The sequence below is a fragment of the Spizellomyces punctatus genome (assembly GCF_000182565.1).
Source record: "Spizellomyces punctatus DAOM BR117 chromosome Unknown supercont1.10, whole genome shotgun sequence".
NCBI classification, from domain to species: Eukaryota; Fungi; Chytridiomycota; class Chytridiomycetes; order Spizellomycetales; family Spizellomycetaceae; genus Spizellomyces; species Spizellomyces punctatus.
Window position 1 is genome coordinate 945661 of NW_015971546.1, and position 21206 is coordinate 966866.

The 21206-nt window shown below is 46.2% G+C and overlaps 5 protein-coding genes and 1 non-coding gene across 6 annotated transcripts; 3 read left to right on the plus strand and 3 right to left on the minus strand.

Moving 5' to 3' along the window:
* The first annotated feature begins 5295 nt into the window (after positions 1 to 5295).
* On the plus strand, positions 5296 to 6652 carry SPPG_06029 (uncharacterized protein). The gene has a single exon (XM_016754235.1). The coding sequence runs from the start codon at positions 5301 to 5303 to the stop codon at positions 6057 to 6059; it is 759 nt and encodes a 252-aa protein (XP_016607122.1). The 5' UTR covers positions 5296 to 5300; the 3' UTR covers positions 6060 to 6652.
* Positions 6494 to 6565, minus strand: SPPG_10134. The gene has a single exon. It is a non-coding gene; the product is annotated as a tRNA-Trp (tRNA).
* Positions 6653 to 9906: 3254 nt separating the features above from the next.
* On the minus strand, positions 9907 to 10378 carry SPPG_06030 (uncharacterized protein; the record flags this gene model as incomplete). Its single annotated transcript, XM_016754236.1, has 2 exons — positions 10289 to 10378; positions 9907 to 10222 (listed from the first exon to the last, which is right to left on the minus strand). The coding sequence occupies exons 1-2, from the start codon at positions 10369 to 10371 to the stop codon at positions 9907 to 9909; spliced, it is 399 nt and encodes a 132-aa protein (XP_016607123.1). The 5' UTR covers positions 10372 to 10378.
* Positions 10379 to 12199: 1821 nt separating this feature from the next.
* Positions 12200 to 13869, plus strand: SPPG_06031 (uncharacterized protein; the record flags this gene model as incomplete). Its single annotated transcript, XM_016754237.1, has 5 exons — positions 12200 to 12366; positions 12443 to 12845; positions 12923 to 13206; positions 13269 to 13523; positions 13587 to 13869. The coding sequence occupies 5 exons, from the start codon at positions 12200 to 12202 to the stop codon at positions 13795 to 13797; spliced, it is 1320 nt and encodes a 439-aa protein (XP_016607124.1). The 3' UTR covers positions 13798 to 13869.
* An 853-nt stretch (positions 13870 to 14722) lies between these two features.
* SPPG_06032 (DNA-binding protein) lies at positions 14723 to 15471 on the plus strand. Its single transcript, XM_016754238.1, has 2 exons — positions 14723 to 15001; positions 15074 to 15471. Exons 1-2 carry the CDS (start codon positions 14856 to 14858, stop codon positions 15270 to 15272), a joined length of 345 nt encoding a protein of 114 aa, XP_016607125.1. The 5' UTR covers positions 14723 to 14855; the 3' UTR covers positions 15273 to 15471.
* A 1629-nt stretch (positions 15472 to 17100) lies between these two features.
* Positions 17101 to 21074, minus strand: SPPG_06033 (uncharacterized protein). The gene is made up of 3 exons (XM_016754239.1): positions 18652 to 21074; positions 18269 to 18580; positions 17101 to 18201 (listed from the first exon to the last, which is right to left on the minus strand). The coding sequence occupies exons 1-3, from the start codon at positions 20659 to 20661 to the stop codon at positions 17407 to 17409; spliced, it is 3117 nt and encodes a 1038-aa protein (XP_016607126.1). The 5' UTR covers positions 20662 to 21074; the 3' UTR covers positions 17101 to 17406.
* Positions 21075 to 21206: the final 132 nt, after the last annotated feature.

Genomic DNA, 21206 nt, shown 5'->3' on the forward strand with positions numbered 1-21206 from the left:
AGTCACGCCTTGACCAAGATTCCAGGAAGATAAGAAAATTAGATTGAGCCTCTGCGGACAAGGCCTGCGTGATCCGAATTCTGATCAATAACTCGTATGGACGATTAGCGTTTTAAATAGGCGGTCAAGCTGGCAGTTCCCCTGATATGCCCTATGGGATTATGACCTACCTGGGATATCTTTCAAAGTGGTCTGCAACTGTATGATACATGTGAAGATAAAATACTATCGAACGACTTCTGAGCTTGTCCCATGGATACGTCGATATGAGCTGTAGAGCTACCAAAGCCATGCACAGAATAACAAGAGTGAAAAAGGATTGGTAGTCTCTTATATTCGAAGCAGCTAATCGTCTACCTGCGGTAGGTTTCGCAAGCTCGATGATCAAGAGGTATATCTATACGATAAAGTTCCAAAATGGACGTCGAGTGAATAAAAGATATTTAGCTGGGTAAGAACTTGATAATGTGAGCTCAACTCCAGGTTTTATACAGGATCTAATGATGATTAGGCATGTCTTCTCCATCGCTAACCCATATCAGCAAATGGCAAGTGGTTTCATCAATCACCTCAACAAGTATTGAAAAGCTGCCGAGAATGTGGCCTACTTCATTGGAACTGCCAACTGATGTGCAAGTCATCAAAGCATTGAAACCCCCAACAGATGAGGCCTATATGGTTTGACTCGAGTCCTCGACCATTGAGGAGCCTGTTGAAAGCACAAATAAAATACAGCGAAAACAGCTGCGGCCGAATGCCCTTCTTATTAATGCCTCGACAGACCGCCTCTGGAGTGAAAACAATGTTTGGCTTTCGAAAGGTGTTATTCTCAGCATGGGCATATCCAGGACATCAAGATGCAGCAGCCACAAAAGGATCCATTACCAGTCACCCAAAGTGCCCAGTAGGAGAGATAGAAATATTCCCAGTAGAACAATCCATTACTACTTGTGTCGATGTACAGTGGTGATGTAAGGTGGTTCAGATGGAGTTTTGCGTATAGATTGTTGCATGAAATAAGGACGAGTGATACTCGCCGTGGAGATTCGGCCAAACACATAATGTTCTGATGTAGAGTCACCCAAGCCTTGAGCAAGATTCCAAGGAGCAACAGCCGCAGTCAAGGAGGCCAAACACATCACCTTGTGATCTCCCAAGCGTTGAGCCGTCGTTCGTTAAGAAAATTGGTGGAATATTAGTCCATGTGGATGAGAGGCCGACGTGATTCGTCACCCAAGCATTTGGGCAGCCTTGCATGAAAGAAGAAAATAGAGTCATTACCCGCTATGGCGGATAAGACCTGTTTAGAAGAATGGCAAGAAAAAAAGCGAACAATCTCGTTGTATGTAATTAGGCGTACTTGATTCAAACACGCAACCTTCTGATGTGGAGGATTGAGAAGGTTGACAAGACAAAGAAAGATGCAGCGATGGATGGATTTGATCGGACCTAGAGTCACCGACCTTCAACAGAGTCTTGCAAAAATGAAAACATAATGATTCGGACTTTTGACCCAGAACCACCAAGGGCCTTCCTTCATCCAACGTAGTAGGAAGGGAAGGACTTTGCTTGTGCAGGGCTTCCATTGCTAATGCAACTTGTTCCTGCTCCTTACTTGAACTCGTCACATCATGGGCTGCCAAAATAGGTTTCCCAAACCGATCATTATCAGTTTAACTGCATGGATGCAATCTCCGTTGCAGTGTGCCATAAAAGGGTGCCCGGTGAGTAACAGGTCGCCTCGGATCTAGAGTCATCATCGCCCTTCAGCAGTCTTTCACAGTAGAAAGAGCGGTCGTGTGGTAGAGTGCTGTGCGATTCCAGCACATAACATTTTGATCGATAGCCGCAAGAGAGTGCCTTGAGCTGTCGTCCATACAAACACTGCTGCGCGATTGCACCATAAAGGTCGAGGTTGGGTTTCACATGGAAGATATATTTGCTGACCATCTGGATACCAGTGGAAAAAAAGACGATCTCATCGCATGTAATGAGGCTTGCATGATTTGACCAGATAACCTTGAAATTCAGAGCCAGGAACGCCTTGACAAGACTCCAAGAAGAAGAAAGTATATTCAGCCGCTGCTACTGATGTGTCCATGTGATTCGACGACCCGCCAAAAGGCATAAGTAGGTTTCCTGAGGAGAGAAGAAAGAAGGGTTCGTTAGAAGACGAGGACGAGGCCAATGTGATTCGAAGACCCGCCAAAAGGCATCCGCAGATGTCTGAGGAGAGACAAAGTAATGGCTGCTTCGGAGAGGAGGCCTTTGTGATTCGAACATTCGCCAAAGCGCATAAGCAGGTTCCTAGCGAGAGACGGTTGGTTGGGATATGAAGCCTACGCGATTTGAACGGTAGCTTTGAGATCTAGAGTCACCAAAAAGGCATAGGCTGCCTTCCGAGCCCGGAATTGCGAATTGCCTTGGAGATGGGGCCTACGTGAATGCAACTCCAACGTCACCCAAACCATGCAAAATCGTATCGATGTGCTTGTAAATGATACGCACCTGATTGGAACACATACAAGTCGTAGCAATGCATTGACCGGGAAAAGAGGGTTAGATTTGACTTTGATGTGTAAATAGATGGCCTGCAATACTAGTCAAACGCAACTCGTATCAACCTATTTACCGTCATGCGAGCAAAGCGGCACGTTTCTGCCTATTCACCGTTACCAGCAAAAAGGCAGGTCTGTCTCGTTTGTGATTCGGAAACGGTCGAAGGAGGGCGGAGACTTTCTGAAAAAGATGATTGAATGGTTCACTGAGATATTTCCATTTTGGCGGCGGTAGCACTTGCGAACTGGACATGGTGGTTCTCCAGTGTGCGTTTCATATCGTTGAGGACGTATGAAGATGTCCCTTGCACCGCAAAGTTGTTCTCATCTCTCATGCGAATACCCGTACCAAACATCGTACCAGTGCTGCCCCTGGACCCGCCGCGTTTGACCTTGATCCTAGTCTTTTCTTGTAACCTAAACGTAAAATAACAGGAATTTTAGCCCGTGCGTTACCCAGGCTTGATGGTATGAACTTTCCGTCATGGCAACAACTATATGATGTGCCAGTTGAAAGGATTGCAACGACAGCAACCTAGTGCAGCAACTTGGAACTGCTTCCATGCTGCTATTGGTGGAGCAGTGCAAAGGGATTTTCCACCGTAGATCGTCAGGGCCGTATATTCTGATTTCTGCATGCGCTAGGCGCGAGCGGCCACAAGGGAAGACGTTACCGATCTTCCCCCCGAACATTGCAAGTCCGGGTGGGTGGGGCGCGAGGTTACCCCTACCCGGTATTGAGTGCCCTTACCAACACGAATCTTGCCTTCCCTAGGTATCCATGCATCATCAATTTGTCGTTCCCACCATTTATAAGTGTCAGATGATGGACGAGGTAACCAGGAATCGAATCTGTTGGTTGGTGAACCCAGTATTAAGTGCCTTTACAGCCTTCCCCAGTATTACGTGCCCTTACCCAGTATAAAGTGTTCTTACCCGGTATTGAAAACTGCCTATGAACTGGAGATTCCCAAAAGAAGAGTTGGCCAAGTTGCTTGCGCAAATGCCCGCGAGGAGCCACGTGCAGGTGCAATGCTGCAAAGGAGTAGGATACTAAATCTCAGCGTTTTTGCATACTTTCAAACCTGCCATGCTTGTCCGATAAATAGGTTGATGCGAGGCATGAATGATGCGACCGAGAGTGCAAACCGCTGCAATGGTGGATACATCGATGCGAGGTGTGAATGATGCCGCCGAGAGTGTTGCAAACCGCTGAGATGATTGAATGATGGATACTTTTGATACGAGTTGTAAAATCATGGTGTGCAAAAAGGCTGCAGTGGTTGCACGATGAAAAGGCTGATACGAGGTGTGAATGATGCCACCGAAAGTGTTGGAAACCGCTGCTCTGCTTTGAATGGTGGATACTTTTGATAAGAGTCTGTACTTTTGAGTCAACCCGTCCAAAAGTGCGACAATGCATTGTGACGAATGCCAGCGTTCAACACGACCATAATCTCGAGGTGGACTCTAACGAGATCAAAAGAGAAAAAGCCTTGATCCTCAAACTAATAAACCTAAATGGAATTCTTATGGATTTAGCTAAATGCACACGTTCAAGTGTTAGCAAAACGTAATCCATCCAAGCTACTGTGCAGGATGGAAACAAAACGGACACTGGCAACTGGGACCTACACCTTTTCGGTCTGGACATGGTGAACATGTATGACGGCAGGCATACATGTGAATCATGTACAGACTTGATCCTATCGTCGTATTTACCATTCAAACATGGCAGCAACATTGTCTGAACATGGTGAACATGTATGACGGCATCCACGTTCAGACTTGCTCCTATCGGCGTCTCTTTACCGCTCAAGCATAGCAGCAACATTATCTGAACATGATGAACATGTATGATGGCAGGCATGCATGTGAATCATGTACAGACTTGCTCCTATCGTCGTATTTACCATTCAAACATGGCAGCAACATTGTCTGAACATGGTGAACATGTATGACGGCAGTCATACATGTGAATCAAGTACGCTGTTCAGCGAAATCCCAGCCTCTCTACTTCCTAGAGCTCGTCGAGCTTTCGTCCTTTCACGTTTTCATAAGGAACTGTTTAGCATTACTACCTTGGACGTTTTGCCGCTGGTTCCGCCATCACTGAGGACAGAGGCGACAGGGGAGCACTGGCACAAAGCGAAAGAGGACTTATTGACGGAGATTGTTAACGCTATTGGCACGCAAATTCGAACTTGGAGTGGAAACAACATTGACCTATGCTTATCTGGAATAACAGACTCTCCCTTGTTCTGCAAGGTGGAGCAACTTGCCACACATCTCGGCCGTACGGAACAGCTGATGTCTGAACTCGAAAGCTCAAAACAATTAGCGAGGAAGAGAATGTTTTTTTCTTCCAGGCCATGTTCATGTGGGAATGCACCATCACCCGTCTGCGCTTTTGTAGAATGTGTTGTTGGTCAAAGTATTGTATGGGACATGGACGTTGCCGTTATCGAGATGATGACGTTGACGAATGGGACCGCCTCAATGAGGAATTTTGTTCGTAGAATATAAAAACTTGCTTACGTGACCAGAATACAAAAGGGCTGTGGGATGACTCGGCTGAGTCATCTTCCATTGTTCTACAATGATATAAACGGTGAAGAATCTTGTGTTACCGGGGATTGAATTGTATTTTTTGTGTTACCGGGGACTCAAGAGAATCATGCACGTGATGGCATGGCGTGAAGGGATATAACATCATCATTGCAACCTTGGTCCCAGCGAAAAATGCGAAAAATGCGACTGCTGTTAGAAATTCTCGATGACCTCTTTTCCGCCTACATGTTTCTGGGTGACACGATTTACACTGTGGGAAGGGTCTTGAAAAGTACGATCGGCGGACACGAACAAACGAAGCAAAAATGGATCGATCTGTTGGAAAAAAACTGGCAAGACTTCCCAGACGAGGATCGCGCGGAGGAAATAGCGGAAGGCAAAGCGTTTTGGGATCAGGAGGCAATCAACACGAACCTAGATCTCCACGACTTGATATACGCATTCAAGGCGAACTGGGACACTCACCAACCTGAGAAAGTCATCACGATTTTCGCCGAATGCCTGGCTCCGAAGAGGCAATTGGTACTTCATTGGGCAGCGCAGGTCATGAAGATGTATGGCATTTGTTATTTGAACTTGAACAGGTTGGGCCCGCCCGGGTTCCCAGATGGATGGTATATTGTGAAAGGTCTACTAAGGGAAGACGAAGTGACGGAGCGCATGTCTTTCGAACCCATTGAGGAAATACAAGTTGGCCGATTCATTTTGGAGGTACTTGGTGCATATCTCGTCAAGGTGAAGGGGGCGACCAGTGACGAGATGACGATACTTGTGTCACTCGTTGATAAAGGAGGCATCGTATGGGATTTAAGTTGCAAGTGTTGGATGCCGTACACTTACGATCAGACGAAGTCCGAGGAGTTATTGATGCGGGGTATGATGGGATATGCTACTGATGGAGCGGGGAAAAAGAAGGAGGAAACTGAATGAAATAATGGTCGACTTGCTCCTATCGTCCTATTTACCGTTCAAACATGGCAGCAACATTGTCTGAACATGGTGAACATGTATGACGGCAGGCATACATGTTCACCACGTACAGACTTGCTCTTATCCACGTCTCTTTACCGCTCAAGCATGAGCAGCAACATTGCAACGAGTGGGTTGACCGGGTTTGACAGAGCGGACCTACCGCCATCCCAACTAGTATCGAGTATTTCATGGGACAGATAATGGCAACACTTGTCCGATGAACACTTTTGAGTTGTGGTTGAAATGATTGCAATTCCAATGAAAAAAAAAAAAAAAAAAAAAAAAAGTTTAAACCGCGGCTACATCTTGAACGGCCATACGACGATATAAAGAGAAGAGTCCTGATCTGGTTCCCAAAACAAGAAAAAAAAGGCAATCTCTACCCGTGGGGATGAGGCCTACGTGATTCGAACACGTAACCTTCTGATCTGGAGTCAGACGCGCTACCGTTGCGCCAAGGCCCCCATATATTCCCTACATTGTCATCCACTGCCACCGTTGCGCCAAGGCCCCGTATGAACTATCCTCAACATGAACAACTCGTCCCCTCGCCAGCCGCTGCTACCGTTGCGCCAAGGCCCCCATATATTCCCTACATTGTCATCCACTGCCACCGTTGCGCCAAGGCCCCGTATGAACTATCCTCAACATGAACAACTCGTCCCCTCGCCAGCCGCTGCTACCGTTGCGCCAAGGCCCCCATATATTCCCTACATTGTCATCCACTGCCACCGTTGCGCCAAGGCCCCGTATGAACTATCCTCAACATGAACAACTCGTCCCCTCGCCAGCCGCTGCTACCGTTGCTCAGCTACCGTTGCACCAAGGCCTGCCGGCCTTGGCGCTACGGTAGCTTGTTTCTGAGGTCCCCCGCGGCGATGTCAGTGCATATCTCTACATTGCCGATATCTAGATTGCACAAGAAAATGGTCCCTCGACACAATGTCCACTTGCTTGGGTCGTCATCGGCTGCTACTCAACCCTAACCCGTACCTAATATCAAGTTTAACCCTAACCTAACCCTAACCGCAGCAATATCAGTCATCATGATGCATATCTCCACCTTGCCAATAATCTAGATTGCCATAGATAACCGGTTCTGCTCCTCCCCTTACACGATATCCACTGGCATAGGTTGTCATTTACTGCTACCCAACCGTAACCCGTACCTAATCTAAATCTAACCATTCTCCTCCACAAGAGATTCCTCCCGGTAGGCAGGTAGGGGGGGTGCTTTTGAATCAACTGGTCATGTTCACAACCACATTCACAGTCACGTTTACGCCTGTTGGAATGAATTGATATCATCGGAAATCTTAGAGGATGGAAACGTCGCGACACCATTTACATGCGCCAGCAACATTTAAAGACCTCATCCCATTTCTTAATGAGCGTTTGCAATAGAGTTTGAACAGTGCCTTGCTGCATATTCCAATGACAACAAGTGCAGGACTCGGGTTGATTCTCTACCCACTGGATTCCTAGACTTCCACGGTCGCGTAAGGGATCTCATCGGAAATGCCATAAGGATGGAAACGGTGCAAACCCATTTACGTACGCCAGCACATTCATGACCCCGCCCTTTCTTGATGCAAGTCGGAAATACTGTTTGAATAGTGTTTTGTTGAATATCCCAATGGTAACGAGTGAACGAGTGCAGTAGCAGGACTGATTACTCTCCACACTAGATTCCTAGACTGCCATAGGTTGTGCGTGTTTCACGCATCCGATGGAAACTTGGATAACTCGGCCATTTCGTAACTTTTCGACAAGACCAGAACGGTTTTGAAAAGCCCTGAATCGTGGCTATAACCTTGTTGTAATGCTTTTCTAGCTAATATATTTCCCTGCACACCAGATCCACATGCAAAGATCGTCATCCGCTGCTACCCATCTATGTCGTAGGGTTTTAGATGAGCTTAACTTGGCGAATTCGTAACTTTTGGACAAGACCAAAACGGTCTTGAAAAGCCCTGGATCGTGGCTATAATCTTGCTGTAACGCTTTTCTAGTTAATCTATCCCCCTACACACTAGATCCAGTTGTAAAGATCGTCATCCGCTGCTAGCCATTCATGTCGTAGGGTTTTGAATGGGTTTATCTTGACGAGCTTTGTAACTTTTTGAAAAGGCCAAGACTGGGTCTGAAAAGACATGGATCGTGGCTGTAACCATTGAAAGCAGACCACTTGAGCGTCACTGTTGCCAGAAAGTGCCACATGGCGTTCCTGTATTGAACAACCCGGTGCATCGTCCCCTTTCCCCTTCCTCCTCTCTCTTTGAATGTTCCTAAGGCTTGCAAACGGGTGCCCCTCGTCTAATAAGACTACTTTTTGCCGTTGATGGGGGGCATAGGTTTGAACTTTGTTCGGGACAAGACGTCTCTCCCCAGGTTTTATCGCCTCCTTTGCATTATGTTCACTCCGTGGTGATAAACCTGACTGCGTTCATGGCCATCAGATCTGGGCTGTCGGGCAGCAAGGTGACATTGTCACATATCTGTTTGGCTTGTTCCGAGAGTACTATGAGAAACAAGGAAATGTCTTCCGCAATTGCATCTCCAAAGTCGTCTACCAACACCCAGACCCTCCCAGTCTTCTTGGAGGTCCCCCCAAAGCCTCTGGATCTCACTTCCAGACTTCCAGACAAGAGATAGAAAACAAGTATCACACAAGTCCCTTTCGACACCTCGACACATTTCAACAGACTATCAAATCCGACATAGGACAGGAAATCAGTGTGTGGATCATTATTGGGTGCTGCATATAATTCCCAAAGTGTATATCAACTGTGAAGACGTTGTACGACTGAGAATTACTGTAATGGGTCTACTTTTATGCAATCCCTTGAAAAAGGTGACTATTCATAATGATACTACACAGCTCGTTAAATAATGAGGCCTTAACCAAACCCTTTTCCACACATTACATTGCTTGCTCGATAGATATTCCCAACCCTGACCCGAACCTCGCTGATCCATTTCCAACAACTGTCCATCATCAGCATGAACTGGCTCGAAACTGTCTGTTGCATACATGTATAAAGTTAAATAATCTACCACCTCTTCTTCGCATCTTAACATTGAACGCGCGCTGGAATTGTTAATAACGACACTTTACATCTTGTTGACAATGATGATGGTAAAGGCTGGTACATGAGCAAACAAGGGGGTCTAGTCTGTGTGCGTAGACATGTCGTATCAACTGACTTCAATGGCCAGGCTTTAATTTATGTAAAAAGAGCGCCAGAGTCAACGCCTACCTGCCCGCTCTCCACTGCCCCGCTACTACCCTACTAAACAGGTTTTCTTTTGCAATCTATATTACTGGCCATATAGAGCTGCGCATGCCTGACAAATTTCCCTACTATGCATTATAGCAAAGGAATTCTGTAGGCAAAAGTTTTCTTACCTGCATATGGTACCGATAGAGGATGTCAATTTTGGAGATATTGTATATATGAAGATAACTCCAATGGGATTCCTTTTGCAATTCAAGTTATCGACCATTTAGAGAATGCGTGCACTCAACAACGTGTCCCTAATACACATTATAGTAAAGAATTCCCTAGACAAAAGTTTTGTTAGTTCCTTTGTCTCTAGTTAGTTCGTTAATCAGTGCTTCCTAGCGGCATATGATATATATAAAAGTACGCGATGTCCATTGAGAGACCAAAGGTCTCACCGCAATTGCGTAAAGATATCCTCCTGCTCTTCGTCATCTGGACGGCTACCCCACTACATGTATCGACTTGGTGAGTATTCTTTATTAGAAATGTTTCACCACATGGGAAGAGTACCAAATGCTCTACTTGGTGGACCCTTGAGATCTCTCTGCTTTCAGCTTGGCCATCTTGTCCTCTAATTCGCCTTTCTTCTGTTCTACCACTAACACCGCCCCATTGTCAAAAAAAAGGATCTCATAGATTGAGCCGGCATTCCATTTATGAGCGAGATCTTTCTTCGCCTCGTCTGCGGCACGATTCTTATTAGGAACCCAATGAGCGCGGGTTTGCACGAATTCATCAATCCTGCCCTGGCACTCTTCTAGGGTTTGGTATCCTTTCTCCTGCGTTTTGAAATCGAAAACGACTTTTTCCGAAAATTGAATATCTGCGATCTCGCTGGAGAATTTGGTTTGGCGATTTCAGTACATGAACAGGCGAACGGTCGACCGTAGTCGCACCTACATTGGTTGCCCTCCAATTTCAAAGGTGTTTCCGATAATTGCCGCACGCTGAGTAGCGAAGTCCACTTTGTTGTCGGTCGACATGTCAAAAAAGATAATTATGGACCCCTGTTGTGGAGGGTAGGGGGCGATCTGCAAATCGAGTTTCGGTGCTGCCAACTTTTGTTGCAGAATTTTGCGAATGGTATTTCTCAACGCATCTTTAAACTCGGGATGACGATCGAAAAATTCCCTTTAGGTCTCTAGGTAAATATGCACCTGGTGAGCGATTCTAAAAGATGTTCACATCGAACTCACCAGGCGTCAATACACTTCAAGACTACTCTAATTATAAAGTTGATCATATTCGGCTTTGTCAATGCAGAGGATTATGTAGGTCTCCTTTAGTCGGCTGGAAGAAAAACTCAAGTTTACACGAAATGTCTTTTCTGGGGACGAGGAATCCATCATTCCTTTTATCCTCTGCCAAGCTCCATTCGTTCACCAATCTGCTTCCGACCTATACCCTGATGTTTGCATCATTCTTTTTCATCTACCAGCACCGGATTTTTAGCAGGTAATTATGCTTTACCAATTGAAAAGGTTTTAACAATAATGGCTTTTGCCTTGCAAAAGCTGGCAAACGCTTTGTCAATGCTCTTTGTCCTTCACATGGTCATCAGCAGACACACAAGTTTCATGATATGCAAGGGTATGTTGTGAATATTCATACTCTTTTCCTGCTTCCTGGACCGCCTTTGGTTGAACGGCGCCTTTTGTCTTGTATGTTGTGACGTAGATCTTGAGGAGCAAAGCTAGTACACGCGTTTCCTTTCATAAAGTCAGAGTAATCCACAAAGGAAGCATTGAAGTTGATTCAATAATAAAGTCCGCCAAAATCACCACGTTCTTATCTTCAATTGTGGGGGAAGTTTATTCAAAGTGATAGAAACCTGCCTTTCAACTTGATAGTGTGCTGCTCCGCATAAGGTACACAAGCAAAGGTGTCGTCATCTCTGGCCAACAATCTTTAGGAACTCGGTGACCGGAACCTTGTCCCCTAGTAAAAAAAATCTCAGGCCCATGTTTCTAAGTTGCATCAAACAAGGATGACAGATTGGCGGATATACTTGGGACTTGGTTGCTGCAATGGTCGCATACTAATTTCGCACTGCTGCGGTGATCAAGAGCGACGAAGACTTGATCGGTATATCTACCACTCAAAGTGGTAGTGTGCTCTTTCAGCAGACAGAACCTTTTCTCCTCGTCATGGAGCTTAACACCCCAAAAGAATTTCTTAACGATATGTGTCTTTTCCCTTCAGTAGTTATATATGGCGAATGGATTCCGGCAATTAGCCGTCGAATCTCTTCTTCCTTCAGCTTACCATCGATGTTTTCTAGGTCTTTAAGCAAATTCACGTACTTATTGAGAACACAGCTTACTATGTTGCTGTGATGCTGCATCTTTTATTTCAATGTCCTACAGATATCATGACCTACATATGCACCAGCAACATTTACGATCGCGACCTTTTGAAGACGTACATTAGAACTCGTATCGATGCATTCATCGGACAAACACCGGGACTTCACTTAATGTGCATATCCGGGTACTCATGCATTCATTGCCGACTGATGCACTTCCGCTGCCATTGGATGTAGCGGTGAAAGTTGGAAGTCGAGCGGCATATCACCTTTAGATTTGCAGGATGGACCTCACAACTTTTCTTTCTCCCCTCATTGCTAGTTTGAACGAGCGGTTGATCTTGATTCACACATGTATTGCAAATCGTCTATCGTCCGTATCCTTGATGTCACCGATCCAAGCTAAGCACCCCTATGACCCCCCTGGTTTTTTTCTTGTCCGGCCCCTTCCAAGCATGCCCGAGTTAAACCAGTCCTTTTCTTGTCCCAACTGAAAACATACCAACATGAACACTTGTTCGACCGAGGGGCCTTCTACGTCCCAAGAGTCGCTCCCGCGACGTCAGGTACTCATAAACGTAACTGGGGACGATCCAGACGACGAAGAGCAACAGGAGATTTTTAAGCAAGACGAGGCCTTTTGGAAAATAGTATTTGACGCATTTGGCCAAGAGTGAGATCAAATGTTTTTGCCTGTTTGCTGCTGTCAAGCAAGGCAACTGACTATTCGGAGCTGTCTCGCTTTCCAGGCCGACTGGCACATCGGACCCTCAATCTGCTGCGACCACCGGGGACGTCCCAGCAGCCTCACGTTTTTCTACAACCGATGACACTCTCGCTAAATTTATTCCTCCCCAACGATCGGCCACAGCATGTCCCAATGCTGCAAAAACGATTCTGAAGTATCTGCCCGGAGCGATAACATCCACGTTATATGAAGCGGAAAGTTTTGCGCCAACAGAGGTCATTCTTCTAGACCAGCCGACGAGGCACCTTTTGCTTGCCGTCCTTCTCTCTGGTGCTCTGAGCCGGGTCTGGTCCTCAATGGATATAACAATCAATGCACATTCAGATGAAGATGGGAATTTTGGCTTGGCTGAAGGCACTCAGGTTTCCGTGGCTGATATTAGAGATCTCGCCAAAACACTGGACGTACACGATAGTCGTCTCCCAAGGGACATTATGGCTTGGATCAACACATGCTCTTCCCACGTTGACTTGGGGGATAGTTGGCTCGAACTGCCGTATTCACGACGAATGATGAACCCTTTTTGCCCGCTGTCGGGGTAGCTGGTATTCTTAAACTATCGGACGAAATACCCAGTGACGAGCGCTTCAAAGAAACGAGGCTAGCTGCTGAATATGGACGGAGGAGACTAGTTCAGCTACTCGGAGAAACTGCGCTGGAAAAGATCCAAGGGGAACTACCTGACTATCCTGGTTTACGCGCAGACGCTGTTAACATGATGCAGAGAATTGGGAAACTTAATCCAGTATCGTTTCCGAAAGCCAAGTAGGTTAAAGCAATCGTTCTACTCTACTATGCATGACGAAACTAACAACTATCCTATGCAGTGGATTCTACTCGACGCATGCTGGTGGAGGCGCTTGTACCGTTTACATCCACGGAGATGTGGCTGTCTCATTTGATACTGGCCACATGGCATTTTTTGCAACAAATGCCTGGTTACTACTCCGCATGAGTGAAGTCAAGAAGTTTGTAATTATCGTCTCGCACATTGACTGTGACCATATGAACGGAGCAAAAGTACTGCTTGACTACTTGTCCGGCGACATTCGCTCCTACAAAGTTGAGCTTATCGCACTATAGTACGTAATGTTGTACCCTGGATTGGTATTGCCGGGTTCTACTTTCTTCTCATTATACTGTAGCTTCAACTCCCCTGGTTCAGGCCACCTAAGTGAAGGTGTCCGTTCAGTGGCAAAAGCAAAATGTGTGTTCAAGCTAGTGACCGAAAATCCCGACAAATTCAACATTTTGAGAACAGTACATATTCCTACAAGTAGCGATCCCACAAGTAGCGGCTTTGGCAATTTCGACCAAAAAATGAAACCTCTGAGCATTCCGACAAAGGTACTTTAATCTTGTCAGCTACTAGCATTGAATCATTGCTCATCCACTTGTAGCTCCATTGCAAAAATCCCTGACCCTTCCAACGTAAAACCCTCCAAAAGTGCCGCATCACGGCGGCAGAAGGGACACTTATGATTCAGATGACCACGTTATAAACTTTTATAAGAAGGTAAGATGCCCAGATCTACCTGATCAATACAAACGGAGAGAGATATGGACATCCAGGTCAGTTACTCTGAGGCAATGATCACTGGATGGAAATCCTGTTCGTCGAATGCCGTTTTATTCTAGACAAGGACGTGGTGACAGCGATCATACAATCGATTGTTGAAAGAAGAAAGCGCGCAAGTATCCAGTTTACGCACGTTGACAATCGTGCAAAGAAGGAGGAATTACAACGACTCAAAAACCTCCACGACCCTTATGACTATGTAAACTTCCACTTGACACTGCGTGCACAAACGTATGGCGGGCAAACGGGCTATTGGGATTTAATGCCTCCACCAATTCCCATTGCCACATCGCCACCATGATATATATGCCAGGTACCCTTCCTCTATTCACTTCCAACTAAACTGCATCTCGTGGTAACCTTAACAACCCTAAGTACTTGGAAATTGGACCCCAGATGGAGGCCCAAGGAACTCAATCGATAACTATAGATTAGCAAAACTTCAATGTTTGTGACGATTCATGTATCATGCGGATAAGAAACTGTAGTTTACACTGTAAAAGCCTGGAGTGGGTGTCAAATGTTGACTATTTGCCACTTTGTCCGGTCTCTCTGTGCGTTGAGCTGATGCAGCTGTGAAAGGTTTGGGCAGCACGCAAGTACATTGTAGAAAGCAAGCGCATATATGCACTTCTCTACTGTCGATCAAGCAACTAGAGTTGAGACGATTTGCAAGTGTGCTAGTTTTTCCGCTGCGCGTTCAGATCATCCCCTTGGACTCGTAGTGATCCAAACGTCATCGGCAAACTTACGACTCTAGTGTGATTCTTACATTGGCATTTAAAAACCACAGAAAGACAACCACCTCTAAATCTTGAAAACAACCCACAAAAGGATGAAAGAAACAGACCAAGTCGTCCAAGAATTTCATAGCCTCGTCAACATGTCCCCATCCGAACTACAAGCATGGTTACAAACTGACGAGTCCCTAAACGTTGGAATGACAAGAGAGAATGAAGACGAAGCTGTTGGACATCAAAGGTTTCTGTAATTCATTCAACAATAGGCGGAATACATTGTACTCATCACTAAAATGCTATTCATAACAAACAGTGGTAGAAAGATTATCGAAATCCTTGAACGGCAAGACCAATACACTGATCAAGATATTTCTCATATGCGGAAAGTGGTTTCTTATATTAAGCGGCATTTGGCTCAACGGCATCGAATCAAGAGTGGTAATGTTGAGCATACGAGGTGGGCTTATAGTTTAAAGAATTGGGGACATGATCCTGTCAAGGTTGAAGAGTGATTTATAGGGGTGGAATATTTTGGAGGAATGGGACGATTTTGGTTTTAGGATGGGAGGTTTTGATGTTGAAGATGACGATTATAGGGAGTCTATTTTACGTACTTCATGTCCTGCTGTACAATGTTCATTTTGGACTTGACAGTGTAAACCGTTTCTTGTTAATTCGGCATCGCCTTTGAGCAGAATTTCTGTCCATCGCCGTCATTTTGATCAAGCTCCATTATCTCATCTGCAGCCTTTTATTCCAACTTTCCACTCCTCTTTAGCCGATCGATCAGGTTTGCTGCATTCTTCTGCCGTCTCCCGAGGTTGCTATTCTCGTACATGACTTTGCTACCCTTGTTTAAAATAGCTGGTCCGGCAAAAAGGATATAAAGTTCGCCGCTGCACTGCCGAGTGGAATCCTATCAATTGCCTCCTACATTGAGTACGTACAAGGTCAACTGTGGGACACCCTGTACATTGAGCCAGTGGTATCGCCACACGGTGATTGGCACCATCGAGGACCTGCGAAAGCATCTCCCCTGCCATCCGCAGCGTTGTAACGTTTTAACTGAAAGAGGGGCGCCAGGATCTGGCGACAACCTGCCCTCAAATACACCCGTGTACAATTTCTTGCAGCAAATCAACAATTGTGCGGTAACCTTCAAGAAATGGCCGACTTGAACGATTCACGTACCATCCCGCACAATCCAGTACGATTCAGGGCAAGACATTGCGAATGAAAACCATATGGTACATCTCCCTGCGATACGTGGTGGTAATGGCATATACCACATTCAATATTTCGTGGGTAGATCAGCGAGAGTTGATACCGGCAAGAGAAATCAGTGGCACTGTGTGAAAGCTGGGCACGGAGAGCAGTATCCCGTCCGACTCATTAGTTCGTGGTTTCTGCAGCCGGAACGAACATGAGATTGTCCTAGTCTCTCAAAATACTTGTTCTTCTGTCGTTGAAGCCCAATCTACTCAGAGACTCTGCAAAAGGGAGGTTAGTACAATTATTACATAGCCATTCACCTTTGATATCAAGTTACTAGTTTCCAATAGTGAGTATCTATCTAGAGTTTACCTGGAACATGGAATGCTGGAATATCTAAATAAAAATATCATTTCCTGGGTGGAGGTACTTTACCTCACCACAATTTCCTTTACGCTAATGTTTTCAAACATCCAATCCAAGTGAAAGACGACCATTGAAATCCATCTATTTCATCGTATCCGTTCAAACAGTCTCCGCCGCTTTGAGACTACTATACAGCACATACCGATTTATTTCACCTTGTAGCGTATTACCCTAACCTGACAATTCTGCTTTTACGCATAGATACTTCAAGAGCCGGCCGCTGACAGCAGTATTCGACGACAGGCGGACATTGTCTCCCACCTCATACACGGTACACTGGTCGAAGATGACCCCGTATCTGCGCTCATACAAATCGCACGACAGTGAGACCATCTGAATGTTGGGGATTGAAAAGACAAAAGTCCAATGCTTCTGAATGCGATGAAAGGTAATGGATGTCATCCGGTTATGCCTTGGATATCAAAATGTTCGCATATTCCAGTCAAGTTCATAGATAATTATTTTTGTCGTTGGAATGACAGAAAGGTTCTACAGAATGACCCATTAATCAACAAACAAGTTGGAAGGCCCTGAGCGTGCATGTACTGTAATACCATCACGTGTTGATCGGAATGGACTTTTGTTTATAATCGTGTCTTTAGAGTACAGGGAGCATTGGGAGCACTTTACAGCAAAACAGAACAAAGTGGGCATTTAGGTGCGAGTACATAGGTAAAAAGCAGCCGGCACTTAACATGCCGAGTTTCCCAAGTATTATGGTCGAACGACCAAGTGACAATACACGCATGACTAGCACGTTTTTGATAATACAAACGGTTTGCAAAAAAAGTAAAAAGAAACAAGCCATCACATCAACATGACAACATACTAGAATACCGAAAACCAACAAAAAAAGCATACCAACACCAAAAACAAAAACAAAACAAAAAACACAGCTACATCAACAAAGTAAAAAAAAAAAATACGACTACAATACAATGCTACAACCACACTATAAACAAACCCTAAAATCAACTTCCTATACTCTACAACAAAAAACCAATAACCTCACCACCGAAACATTCCCCATCCACACACCCCAACAACCAACCACATCACCCAAGCACCTCGCCCCTTTGAAACCCCAACCCCAAAACTCGACCCAACAAGCACTACACCAAACAAGAGTGGTATCTTGCCCACATTCCATTGTGGGAATGCGTCGGGGGATGGATCATCATATACAAAAAGCGGGTCATTGAAATCATATTGAGGGGCCGTAAAGTGGTTTAAAAGGGATTTGAGGAATGTTACGACGAGGGTTGTGTATTGGATGTAGAGGAGGAAGATGGAGAGGATGCGGAGGAGGGAGATGGCTCCGTCGGGGGTTGGATGGAGACTTGGGGATTTTAGCACGGGGGGTGAAGGACTTGTCGAGGGGGTTGGAGGTTGTGTGTTTGTAATGTCGGGCGACGAGGGAGAGACGATTGGGCAGTCTTTGGGAGGATAGAATGCGTCCGTGTCGATAAAGACCGCCGAGTCCACCCGGTCTAGATCCTTGGGTGGCAATTCGTGGTCCGTGTCAATAGTTTCGTCCATGGATGATCCTACAACAGGTGTTTGCATTACAGTGACGACAGATGGAACCGGCAAGTGGAGATGCAATTCCGCATTGACTTCGTTCTCGGGCATGTCGCATATTTCAGGTGCAATTTCACGTTCTCTAGTAGTATCCTTGACGGGCTCTACATTTGGAAATAAATCGTCTTCAGGCGGAAATTCAATATCTTCTTCATCGGAGGGGCCGGTAACTTCATCCCAGTTCCACATCAAATCTTGCTGTTCGTCGCTGACATACGAAAACTACAAATTCGAAAATAAAATTTAAGCAACAAGTCCAAAATTACAAGATAAGCAACACGGAACATACCTCATCCCCCTCCTCTTCACACCTAGCCCGCCACTCCTCATCCTCATCTTCACAGCTCCATTCCGATATCGTATCCAAAACATGCGGAACAAACGCCATCAAAGCATCCCTCGAAGCCCGGGGCTCAAAATACATTTGGTAAATTCGGCGGTCGTACGCATCGAGACCATCAATATCGTATTCAGCAGAAGAGCACGAGTAACTACTAATCTCAGAGGATTCATCCCAAGACTCAATGTCGTCGTCTTCTTCTTCCTCATGTGTGTCGAGGGGTATAATTGTCGGTAGAAGGAGAGAATCACCTCTTTGGCTCTACGGGTTGAGCAGCCATTGTGTTGATAAACGACAAGACTGCTGCAGTAGGCGGTATACGATGAGCTCACCTGTCCAAATTCTACCAGATCCAAAGCACCCTGGTCCAGTAATGGATGAGCACGGCGGACCGTGACCATCTCTGCCTCCGTATCTGGTGTATCCTCATTGCAGGGCGGGTCGTGATCAGATGATGGAATCATGAAGCATTCAATGGGAATGCAGTCTTCTTTGACCGCATTTTGCGCCAAGATTGTTTTCTTCTCAAGACTGCCTTGTAGAACGGGAACGATCGAATCTATATGCAATTCCTCGGCAGGCCCATCGCGGGTCGCTTCTTCGTCCATGACCCATTCAACTACAGTCATGCTGGCCCGCAAGTGGGGGACCACACAGTTTATATTCACGCTTTCCGCAGCAATCGTTTCTGCCTCCATTTCTACACCAGCGTCAGCAGATACAATGCAGCTGGCGACTTTAGGTAGGATATGATCCGTTTGCAGGAACCTAGTGCTTCCAGTGCGCTCCATCAATGTAACCTCCTCCTTCATCCATGCAATACTACGTTGTACGGAGGGTACAATCTCGTTATGATAAGGGCTGGGGACATCGTCAAGGATATTTGCATCGTTCTGGAGTTGATGCAGCTCGCTTTTCAAGACGGTACTTACAGGTGCAAGATCTACTCGAACTGTTTGTAGAGCGTCCACCGGTATCTCATGAAGGCTGCCCACGTCCAAAGGAACAAGCCACTTTGTATTTAGTGGGGATATGGCCGCTTCCTTGTAGGCTAGAGCCTCTGGCGTCTTGTCCTGTTGGCAAAGAGCAGCGTTTTCAACTGGGCACATCCATGTTATTTTCGTTTCCGTGCTAGGGGCAAGTTGTTCCATCTCTACTGCCGCATCGGTTTCCACTGTATTAATGATTGCTTCGGTTGTTGGAAGGATGCAAGAGATGATGACTTCTTGGTTGGTTTCGAATCTTTCAACACTCTTCTCTGGCGTGGCATCCACCGTTGTCGCATGACCTTGTTGGACATTGAGAATGATGTGCGTGGATGTGGGCACTGGTGCCTCGTGAGGACCGCAAGATTGCTCGCATGCTGCCGGGAGGAATGACTGGATACCGTCAAACACCGGGAAAATGTGGGCAATGTCCAAGCGTTCTGCTGGGGGTTCCAGAACAGCACCTTCTCCAGGCGGGGACTGGACGTCCCACAGGTTCCCCCGTGCCACATTTACAATCGGCGTCAGCGCTATGCTTTGCACATTATTCATGTACACTGCGTCGCACGAACTATTGTCGTGCATATTGGACGTCTCTCCAATGGCAACAGGGAGGATGACGTTGGCAGTCACTGTCCGTGTATGCACCCTATCGACCTGGGCATCGCTGTCCACATCCATATCTGTTAACATCCCAAGAGTCAAAGGAATAAGAAGAGACGCGCGGGTGATAGGCACTGGTAGCGACTCTCTGGCAAGATGCATTTTAGCAACATCCGTCGAGACAACCTGACCGACAGCCCAAGGCATGTCGATGCCAGTTCTTTCCCCCTGCTGCTGCTTCCCAACACTCAAGACCGCACTCTTGATATCCACAGCTGAATCGCGCAATTTGAGAATAGGCCTGCCATTCTCGTCATCTTCAGGATCCCATAACGATTTCAGATCCAATGACTTGCCGTAGATGCTGCGTCTACGGGCAAAGGTGTCGGTGCTTTTACGGTCGAGGGGGACTTCGAGAGGAAGAAGGTGTACACTGGCGTCAATGATGGTGCTTTGCGGTCGGCTGGATCGACGTTCGGGTGGGACAGCGGATACAGGTGATTGAACGGCGGGGATGTCGTCACTACCAGTCCGCGAGGAAGGATTTGACGTTGGATGGGGCAGTGTAAACACTCTTGATAACGGTCGCTGTGGTCTGACATTATTCTCTGCAACGACGACATCAACGCTAAACGTTTTGCTCAATCGATTCAATCTCGCTTCCAAGACACAAGTCTTTGCGCTTAGTTCCTGGAGTTTCCTGCGTCGTTCTTCATAGACATTTCCACCGGTGACTTCCGGTCCAGATGACATGGTGGGTCAATCATGCGTACACGACTGTCAAAAGGGACACTAAAGGGGGGGGGGAGGAAACGTCTAAAAATCTGTCAGTGCGTATGATGCTTTTAATGTCGTTTTGGCCAGTGAGTGAGTAATGATGAAGAGCAGTGATGGGGCTACGATAAAATGGGCGGGTAACTCTCAAGGAGAAAAAAAGACAAAAAACCAAGGGCAGAAACAAAGCAAACGACGACGACGACGAGGAGGAAGGGCGAGGGGGATCAACTCCTAGGTGTGGCTTAGCTTCACACTTGCAGCGAAACGTCGTGCAAATTGCACACTTGCAAAAATCTGTGTTTTTCTTTTTGGACAATATTTCCGAGCAACGAGATGGAGGAAGAGGACGAGGGATGGGGGTTAGGCTGCTGTAAAAACCTCCCGTCGCAATGGACATGTCTTTTGTATGTCTTTGTTGATAATATCAATGTACATGTGCATGTACAGATGGCGATGCACAACAAAAAAAAGAGGTGATGTTGGTCCAGTCGTCGTCAAGGAAGGGGGGGGCAAAAGCAAAA